Source organism: Dioscorea cayenensis, chromosome 4 (genome assembly GCF_009730915.1).
Source record: "Dioscorea cayenensis subsp. rotundata cultivar TDr96_F1 chromosome 4, TDr96_F1_v2_PseudoChromosome.rev07_lg8_w22 25.fasta, whole genome shotgun sequence".
NCBI lineage: Eukaryota > Viridiplantae > Streptophyta > Magnoliopsida > Dioscoreales > Dioscoreaceae > Dioscorea > Dioscorea cayenensis.
Genome location: NC_052474.1, coordinates 18,834,595 through 18,844,969, shown reverse-complemented (window position 1 = coordinate 18,844,969; position 10,375 = coordinate 18,834,595). Strand labels below are relative to the sequence as shown.

The following is a 10,375-nucleotide window of genomic DNA, read 5'->3' as shown; positions in this document are numbered from 1 at the left end:
GTGATAGACTGCCCTTATCATAATTCAAAAATAACATAAATCTCAAATTTAAAGTAAAGCAATACCCAACACTCACCCAACATAACATGGTCTAGATAACTCTCTAAACCTTCACCGTGGCCGCGGCTAGGTTCAAAGCCGTCAAGGAATTCATGTCCTTAACGTTAACCCATCGGTTCACCGGTCGGTGACCCCCGGCTACCCGATGAATATCCAGTCAGGGCTCTACTCTCCCACCTGAACTGGCCCTCGTAAAAATCAACACTCAGGTCCACCACGTCACCTCTAAAGACTGACCTGTGGGGACCCACTACTGTAGTAGTCGGGCCTTAGCCCGCCATCACCGTCCAAACCATCAAGTAGATACAGTAATAATACAATTGGTATAAATCATATCACATGATCCTTATCCAGGACAAGCATTCACATCTCGGAAATAAAACATTATTTTCCAGAAAGCCAATGCCAAAAGTATAACAATGCATAATACCAGTAAAGCCCAGATCCACGATACCATTCCTATACTAAAAATGAAAACCAATTCCACTAACAATGCCGATAAAACATTTTTAATATGCTCACATGGTTTCACAAATCATTCCAAATCAAAGCATATGTAACCATAAAAAATAAACACATGAACTAAATAATTAAATTATATATACGTGTATTTTCACTATTTGGAAATACGTATAATTATACAAAATCAAGTATATCAATACGATTGTCATGTCACATCAACGACAAATAAATAATAATAAATATAAGTATATTTCAACAGTATACGCAATTAAACATAATAAAATGAAATAATTAAACCATCATTTCCAAAATACTAGCCATTAAATAATTATTTAAAAAAATAATAATTAGATAATTATTTCCAAAATAATAATAATTATCCAATAATTTAAATAATAGCCACTATCAACTCACCTGGTCTTTTTTGGGTTTCTTGCTGGACCTGGAACTCCCTCCTAAGCCTAATCAATATCTAACAGGATAACATAATAAAAATAAATAATTATGAGAACTAAAAACATAATTGAACCCAAAAGAAAATACATGAAATCAATAACTGACTCTCTAATTGGTTCACTCACTCCAATCGGTTCAAACCTGACATTGCATAATTAAATTGGTCTCCAATTGCACTTAAACCAACTCAATCTAGGCTAAACACTGCTAAACCAATATGAACCAATCTCAATTCCACTAAACCAAGCTCAAATTCACTGAACCAGGTTTAATTAAACCAACCAGCTTTGAACCAACTTAATTCTTATACAAAATATATTGAACCAACTTGGTTTAGCCCAAAACCTTTAGCCCAACATCCAAACCAAACCCAAATCAACTTCAACCAATTTAATTCAACCAAACCATTCAAGTCCAACCACACTCAACTTGATTTGATCAAGCCCAACTCAACCAAATCAAACTCAACTCAATCAATTCAATTCAATTCAACTCAACCAAATCAATTCTAACTTGGTTTGATCCAACCAAATCAACTTGGCTAACTCAATCAATTCCAATCTAACCATCATCATTAACACCTTAATCATCATAATCATCAACTTAATTAACTAAACTAAACCCTAATCTCGGTGCTATGCTACAGTAAAACCGAAAATCTCATCCTCCATTCAAGCTAGATTCATCATGGATACAAGGTTTTTCTAAAACAACTTGAAGCAACAATCATCTATAACCATTAAACATGTTTTTCCTACTCAAATCCATCATCATCTTCATCAAATCCATCAAATACACACACACACACACACACATATATATATATATATATATGCATACATACACAAATTCATCAAAAATACACCAAGGAAAACTCTTACCAAGTAAAACCATCTCTCCGGCGAGCTCCCTCCGGTGATCTCTAATCCTCCACCTCAAATCTACCATTTTTTCTTCTCATTTTTTTATATATTTTTTTTCTCTCACGGGTTACTGTAGGGAATGAAGGGAGAAGAAGATGAACAAAACATCAAAATCTAGATTTTTCTCCAACTTAAGTTTTCAGCCGAAATTTACTTTTAGTCCCTAAAAATATAATTTTTTATAAAGAAGTCCCTAAAAACTCACCAATGGTCCCTAAATTATGAAATAGTATTCTCAAACGGTCCTTTAAAATTATCCAATGGTCCCTGGATTATAACACAATATTTCAAAAAGATCCCTTCCGCCTTACCTTTCAGTCCTTGGTTTTCAGAAACATTTCATGTCCATCCTTTTTTCTATTACTCTTTAACCCAAAATCTTTTATAAAATTTCACATTTAGGTCCTTATTTTTTTCACTTGGTGTTTCTCAACAAGATTACTTTGTAAAAAATTTTACTACCACTGTAGTAATACCTTGAATATATTTTCCAACAGTTATCCACAGGTTCAGGGTATTATAAAAAGAGTAGCAAAAAATTTAACTAGGGGTAAAAAATTTATTATAGAGCAAGATTGAGAGAAATATATATATATATAAACAATACTCTTAACAGTGAAAAAAGGGTTGTATTGGCTTTTAAAATAGGTAGTTGGGTGTTGTTTGGGTTCTTGTAATTTTTTTTAAAGGCGCTACAATGTAACTAAATGAGAATTTGTTCTATACTGTGTATGCAATGCTCCTTGCACACTCATATATATAAATATGCATGTTATATTTTCAAATCTAAAATCTTAAGTTCCTAACAACTATCCCAATTCTCTTTCACTACCCTCTCTACTATGAATCTGCACTGTGAACTTATCCGATTGTTAACTTAAGTTGAGCCCTATGCATTAGATTATATTTGTATTTATATAAATTCTATATTTTATAATTTACTCTATGTTGATAAACATTAATTTTTTTTTAAAATTTATATATATTAGTTTGTTGAGATTTATGTTGAATAGTTTTTATGTTTCCATTAGGTGTATTAGTATTAAATAACTAAAAAAAATCAATATTAATAGGTGTATTAGCAAAGGGGATCTCTACAAGGACAGAGATGGGAGGATTACTCCCCTGTTGAAGTTAAAGACGGGGATTTCCGTCCCTAATCTACCCCGTTACCACCCTTATTTTTTTTTAATCATAATTTGTTCTAATATTTTTTTTTTAGAAACTATGAATATTACTATAAATTTTAAATAAAATAAGGATAAAATTAAAATAAATAAATAAACATTATCTTGATATTATAAAAATAATTATTATTTTTGAAATTTTTTATTTTTAACCATCCCTTTGACCCTGTCTTGTCTTTTTAAATGGGGCCCTTCTCGTGTATTTGTATTTTTACAAATGGACTGGGGTTCCAGCTTGGGTCTTGGGAGTGTACCACACCAAAAGCTCTCACCTTTCAGAGAGAGAGAGAGAGGGCGACGGAGAAAGAGCGATGAGCGGCGGCGGCGGAGGTGGCTGCGGCGGAGGAGGAGGAGTTTGTGTTGGTGGGGACTCGAAGGTGGAGACGATCGCTAGGTTGGCGCAGTGGCGCATCGAAGGCTTCGGAGCTTGCTCCTACCGCCGTTCCGATCCATTCAAGCTTGGCATCTGGAATTGGTGCTCTACTTTGATTCTTTTTCATCTTAAAAAAAAAAATTTTTGTAGTGAATTTTAGGGATTTGATGGAAAAGATGGGAATTTTGGTAGGTTTTTATCAGTGGAGAAGAATCGGTATATGTATATCCGGCTCTTTCCTGAGCCTTGTCGGGTCTCGAAGGATCAGCCACCGTTCGCGAAGTTTATTCTTAGGGTATCGAATTCCGGCCCTGGACGTCGGCCTTATATCTCTCCTGGTAATGTTTTCAGCTCATTTTTGTCTTCTTTTTTTTGTTGATTTGAAGCCAAATTTGTGATCTTTGGATTTTATATGAATTGTTTGGTTTGTGCTTGTTATTTTGCTAATCCATTGTTGAAAAACTCTGGATTTTGATTTTTATTGTGTTGAAGATTTCGAGTGAATCACTGAATTGGGTTTTAGTATCTATTTGTTAGTTTATTATTGTTTGTTTGAACAAAGTATTGGTATGATATGATGTATATAAGGCTTTGAAATTATGGTATCCATTGGACATAAATGGATTGATGAGCAAACATTGGTAGAATCTCTGAAGCCTTTCGGAATTTTTCGGTATTTTAAAGCCATTGTGTTGTGATGTATCTTATCATAATATTACAAGTGTTTGTGATGGAGTGCTAAAATTCATTAAAATGGTGGATCAGTTCCTTGTTTGTTTTAGAATTTATCTTGATGATTGTTTGTTTAATTCAGTTCATGAGAGACTTCTCCGGACCAGCGAAGACTTTGTATGGCCTATTGATTCTACGTTCCACGGCCGTTTTGTTATTGATGTAGAGTTCATTGACCTGAAAATTTCTACTTTGAATGTAAGGGCATCATATCCTTTGCTCGACTTTAATTATTTTTTCTTTGAACCAATTGCTATCGATTTGTTCGTTCTTTAGATTATCATCAAAACAATTGTGTCTTTTATGGTTTATCTCATTGCCGAACACCTTATTGTTTGATCTGAAATAATTGAGAATTTTAATTAAAACATAGGGGGCCGAAGCTTGCTCAATATGGCCTAATGAAGGTATAATGCAAACAATCACAAGGCGAACCACTCTCCGATGTCTTTCTCGCATGCTTGAAGAGAGCATCCACACCGATGTGACAATCAACACAGCCGACGGAGTGCTCAAAGCTCACAAAGCAGTCCTGGCCGCAAGCTCCCCCGTGTTCGTGAGCATGTTTCTCCACAATCTCAAGGAGAAAGAGTCCTCCATGATCAACATAGACGACATGTCCATGGAAGCATGCTCATGTCTTCTCAGTTACATCTATGGGACGATAAAGCAAGAAGACTTCTGGAAGCATCGTCTATCCCTGCTCGGAGCTGCAAACAAGTACGATATTGCCGACCTGAAGGAATGCTGCGAGGAAAGCCTCCTCGAGGACATTAACTCGAGCAATGTCCTCGAGAGGCTCCACGAAGCTTGGCTTTATCAACTTAGCAAGCTGAAGAAAGGATGCTTAACATACTTATTCGATTTTGGGAAAATTCAGGATGTTAGGGATGAGATCAACAGCTTTTTTCGGCACGCTGACAGAGATCTTATGATTGAGATGTTCCAAGAAGTGCTTACTGTTTGGAAGCCAGTCTGAAAATGTTTGATCTCATCTCTTGTGCCTTCTCAAACATTTGGATATTTCAGTTGTCTGTTGAAATTGTGTATGAAATGTAATGATTTCCTTGTGAAGCTTTGTTGATATTTTTATTGTGTTTGTCTCCCTAAAGTTTTTCTATTTTTAATATATATAAATCATATCTTATATTTCTACCCTTTTTTTTATTATTATTATTTTTAATTTAGAGGAAATAGAAACATTAAAAATTACTTTTTAAAAAGCTTAAATAGATGGCAATGCCGGTAAATTTGTTCAAAACGGTGCCCGTTCTCATTCGTGGTTATCATTCTTGCTTTCTTTCACTCGATTCTCGTTCTCTTTTTCTCGTAATTAGGGTTAGGGTTCCAAGATCTAGGGTTAGGGTTTGCAGCGATGTCGAGCTTTAGCGGAGATGAGACTGCTCCCTTCTTCGGTTTCCTTGGCGCTGCCGCTGCGCTTGTCTTCTCCTGTATGATATGATTCTCTAATCTCGCGTTCATCGTTTGGTTTTTGTGGGGAAAAATTGTATTTTTATTGCATTTTTTTTGTGGATTTTGAAGGCATGGGAGCGGCGTATGGAACGGCGAAGAGTGGAGTGGGCGTGGCATCAATGGGGGTGATGAGGCCGGAGCTCGTCATGAAGTCGATTGTGCCTGTTGTCATGGCGGGAGTGCTTGGGATCTACGGGCTTATCATCGCTGTTATCATCAGTACTGGAATCAATCCAAAGGCAAAATCATACTACCTGTTTGATGGATATGCGCATCTCTCGTCTGGGCTTGCTTGCGGTCTTGCTGGACTCTCGGCAGGCATGGCCATCGGCATTGTTGGTGATGCTGGCGTTCGGTAATTTTCTTTGGATGTGATTCATTTCTCTATTTCTCTTTGCTTTTGTTTTAATTGTTTTCTATCTGTTTGTAAGATTTAGTTAGTAGATATGATACGATGGTGTGACTATTTTGCATTTGATTAGGTTTGTTTAGGTATTCATTCGTATTTGATTTGAAAATTGATTCTTTTGATCATTCATATAGATGTTCATAAGAAGTTTTTGTAGAATAGATCAATTTTGAAACTTTATTTGTTCTTGCTGTTTGTTCTATGGATTTGTTCATGAAAGTTTAGAATTTGTCATTATTAGATGGAATTATTTGTTTTACCTAATTTATTAAACCATTATGAGTACTGATTGCCTTTTATCAAGATAAGTATTTGAACCCGTCCCATTTGTCATCTTGCCTGGAACATTTGTAGCAGTTGCTGATTCATGATTGTTGATGGATGGTAATATCTAATTGTAGCCGCATTGCTTGTGTTGATAAGGTTCATTTAGTGGTATACTTTGGTGCACTGGGATGATGTGCTCGATAGATTTGAATTGGGTTGTTAGAGAATGTTTATAACAAAGAAATGCTAAGAATAACATTCATATTGCTTTTCAATATGCCAAAGTGGTAGTTTAAGTGCCTCTCAAGATGTTGTTTAGATAAGAATTTCCAAATAGTCAACTATATCTATTGTTAAATTTGTATGAATTCATGATAATGCTATAATAGAAGACTTCTGTATGGATGATCCTTGAGGTTGTTCAGTAACCTGTTTGTTAGATGGACTCTGATTTGATTTTCTTAAACACATTTTTTAATTTTGTTTTGAAATTTCCAACAACATGGTTCTTATTAAAAAAAAAAAAACTATAATTTCAAGATTGCAAATGTTATGAAGCCACCTTCTCCTATCTTTGAGATGGGAATCAATAGTCATCCATAAGTTCATCTTTCATCATTGGCTCATAATTGAGTTTATCATCAAGGTTGAGTAGATTTCAACTAGATGTATTACCCTTTCTTAATTTTATTTAATGGTTATGTGGAAGATTTATTCCATTTTGACAGCATCAATCTTCAATGCATTCAAGGCGAAGCAAGAAGCAAAGAAATTTTGTGCATCCATGTTGTTTTGATTTTTTGTGTTAAAAAAACTGACATTCCATGTGTTGTTTAACTATTATTGAGGACAAGATCAACTTTGTTTGATTGGTTTGATTGAGAAAGACATATCTCATCAATTCAAGATTATCTTTTTTTGATTGACTTGATTGAGAAAGATATATCTCATCAAAAGTGTGTGCATATATAATCAACAAGGAACCAATATTTTTTCTTTTATAAGGCATCTGGACTTCATTCCTAGTGCCAATTTTGTATGCACACTCTCCCTTTAATTGACATTTTTCATCAAGGATCACTAACAACTTGAAAAAAGATAATGTTTCACCCTTATCAAACTTAATAGGATGTATATGTAGCGTTAAGTGTGTGATACTGGTGTTATGAATTAATTCAGTGCTAGCCTGTATCCCCATGAATTGATTCTTTGGCACTCACATTTAATCAATATTTCTTCTCTATATTTCTATTTGCTCTCACAAATTTCCAGACTTAGATGCCTAGGGACATGTTATCACACATTTAACAGAATTGACTCCACACCCTTGAATACCTCATCTCATATACAGGCTGTGGTTTTAGAAATTTAAACCAGTGATTTGTAGCCTAGGCACATATTACTACTCTTTCTAGTCTACTATATACTATTATATTTGTTAAACAGTATATACTCTTACGAATGTTATGTGGTGATTATATCCCATGAAGGTACCACCTCATTTTTTTGTAAATCTGTTGAAACATAAAAATAAGGGGAAAAAACTACTTCTATGTCCTGGTCAGTGCTAATGTTTGCAATGCTGCTGTCTTGTCTAAATCATCTTTGTCCAATGCTTTTTACATAAAATTATGTTTGATCTCATATTGTATCAGCAATAGTTTACGAACAAATTGGTCACCTACTTTTGAATTGTCCATGCATATATAGCAAGTGGAAAAATCCATGAATCATCTCTTTCACTGTTTGCTTCTTTAAAGACTGTTTTTAAAATAATTTGCATCGATTGTCTCTGATTGAAACCGGTAATGAATTGATATCTATTTCAGGGCCAATGCACAGCAGCCAAAGCTATTTGTTGGCATGATTCTCATCCTCATTTTTGCAGAAGCTCTTGCTCTGTACGGCCTCATCGTAGACATTATTCTTTCATCTCGGGCTGGGCAATCTCGGGCGGACTAAGCGAAACAAGTCATCCGATGGCAAACATGAACTTGTACCAACTTTCTGTTCATCATATTCATAATTTTGCTGTGATTTATTACATATTACAAGATAGACAAACATGTTAAGTCTTGAATATTTACTTGAGATTTGCTCATATACTCTCCTTTTTGGGGAGTGACTTTGTATGGCACTTGTATTTTCCATAAGCAAATTAGCCATTGTCTTCTATTCCTTGTATTTGTTTTGTTTTACAATCAAAAAAATAAAAATTGTTGGAGATTATTATTAGTCAATTTCAAACTTCATTAAATGCCGTTATTTCGACAGCGAGGAAGATGTGAACTAGATAACCACATCTTTGTTAAGGGGTTGTAAACTTTGAAAGGGAGACAGGAGTCCAAAGCATGGACCACAAAGGTGAATGTTGTGTTGTGATGTGTTTGTGTTGTGATGGTGGTGAATAATGAGTTGCCATTGCCTGCTTGGTATGTATTATTTGATCACATTTGGCATTAGGGGACAGCCTCAAGATAAACATCCATGAATGGTGGTGTGAATGGTGGTGCCATTGCCAGCTAAAAAGCTCCTTCCTCTTGGACACCCCCTTCTTAATGTGCTGTTTTCTTATCAACCCTCTTCTACCTTTCAAGAATGACAACTTCATGAAAAATAAAATGTCATTGATTTTTATTAGTACCTTCATTTATCACTGTGACAGAGTCTGTTCAATGAAACACTTGAAAGGTGTTGTGCTTCCACTGTTTACATCAATGTCTGTTGCAATGCCTCAATTACAGTGATGGAGGGACTAAAGACCAAAAACAAACATCTTTTTTTTTTTTGGTTGGTGGCTAAATTAGGGACTAATTGTGATTTTAAAAGTTAGTTTTTTTTTTTTTATTTTTAAAATTGTGATATATATATATATATATAAATATATGTATGTATTATTTTATTTCTTGGTGTCTGGTTGGTAGGCTGCCACATTCTCTCTTTTGACTCATAATCTAACACTCTTGATCAAAGGACTAACAAAAAGGTATGGTACTAAAAAGAGAGATTTTTTAAAGGGGGGACCCAAAGAGAAGGCCATGCCATCTCACATGGATTGAATGTTGGCTTGAAAACAAAGTATGAATGGGTTTAGAGAGAACCAAACAAAGGCAAGTGATAACATGCAACCATTTTCATGAAATGGACTTCCACCAAAGCTTTGCTTGACCACATGCACTCCATTGGACTTTTTTTTAATGGATAATAATAATAATAATAATAATAATAATAATAACTAACAGAGGTTAGAAGTGATAAAGGTTTAAGTTGCTTAAGCAAGTGACTGAGAGACATCTACCTCTTTACTGGGAAAGATCTACCTCTTATAGAGCTCTCGGTATTTCATCTCTTAGAAAATCAATAATGATGATAATAATAACCAACAAAGATTAGTCCAAGTGATAAAGGTTTAAGTTGCTTAAGCAAGTGACTAGAAGACGTCTACCTCTTTACAAAGATATACCTCTTATAAAGCTTCCGGTATTTCATCTCGTAGAAAATCAATAATAATAATAATAATAATAATAATAATAATAATAATAACCAACAAAGGTTAGTCCAAGTGATAAAGGTTTACGTTGCTTAAGCAAGTGACTAGGAGACAGGGATGGAACCAGGACTTGATGGTAGAGGGGGCTGAAGCTTATAGGCAAAACAAAAAAAAAAGTAAAAAAATAATCTAACAAAATAATTATTTTAAATGAAGAATAATGTGCTAATATAACCAAAATTTGAATACACATATTAAAAAAAATATAAAGTATTTAAAATTTTGTTATTACCGATAGAAAATATATGAGATTTTCAATAATTTAACTAATAGAATACATCTCAAGTTTGTATTTTTTAAAAATATGATAAAATTGATCATCCCTCACTACTAAAACAACCAAACTATTGTTTATAAAAAAACTTTGTTGTTTCATTTCTATCATATATAGTGCGTTATAACATACATGATATATATGTTAGGCCTCATGATCAATTCAAACTTTTTTTAAATTATTAAAATTTGTAAATAAGATTTATCTTA

The 10,375-nt window shown here is 34.1% G+C and overlaps 2 protein-coding genes across 2 annotated transcripts; both read left to right on the top strand.

The window, feature by feature from the left end:
• The first annotated feature begins 3,346 nt into the window (after nt 1-3,346).
• LOC120258976 (BTB/POZ domain-containing protein At1g21780-like) lies at nt 3,347-5,287 on the top strand. The gene is made up of 4 exons (XM_039266482.1): nt 3,347-3,563; nt 3,654-3,799; nt 4,276-4,391; nt 4,567-5,287. Exons 1-4 carry the CDS (start codon nt 3,400-3,402, stop codon nt 5,170-5,172), a joined length of 1,032 nt encoding a protein of 343 aa, XP_039122416.1. The 5' UTR covers nt 3,347-3,399; the 3' UTR covers nt 5,173-5,287.
• Nucleotides 5,288-5,468: 181 nt separating this feature from the next.
• On the top strand, nt 5,469-8,517 carry LOC120258977 (V-type proton ATPase 16 kDa proteolipid subunit-like). Its single transcript, XM_039266483.1, has 3 exons — nt 5,469-5,644; nt 5,736-6,021; nt 8,172-8,517. Exons 1-3 carry the CDS (start codon nt 5,569-5,571, stop codon nt 8,302-8,304), a joined length of 495 nt encoding a protein of 164 aa, XP_039122417.1. The 5' UTR covers nt 5,469-5,568; the 3' UTR covers nt 8,305-8,517.
• The last annotated feature ends 1,858 nt before the right edge of the window (nt 8,518-10,375 follow it).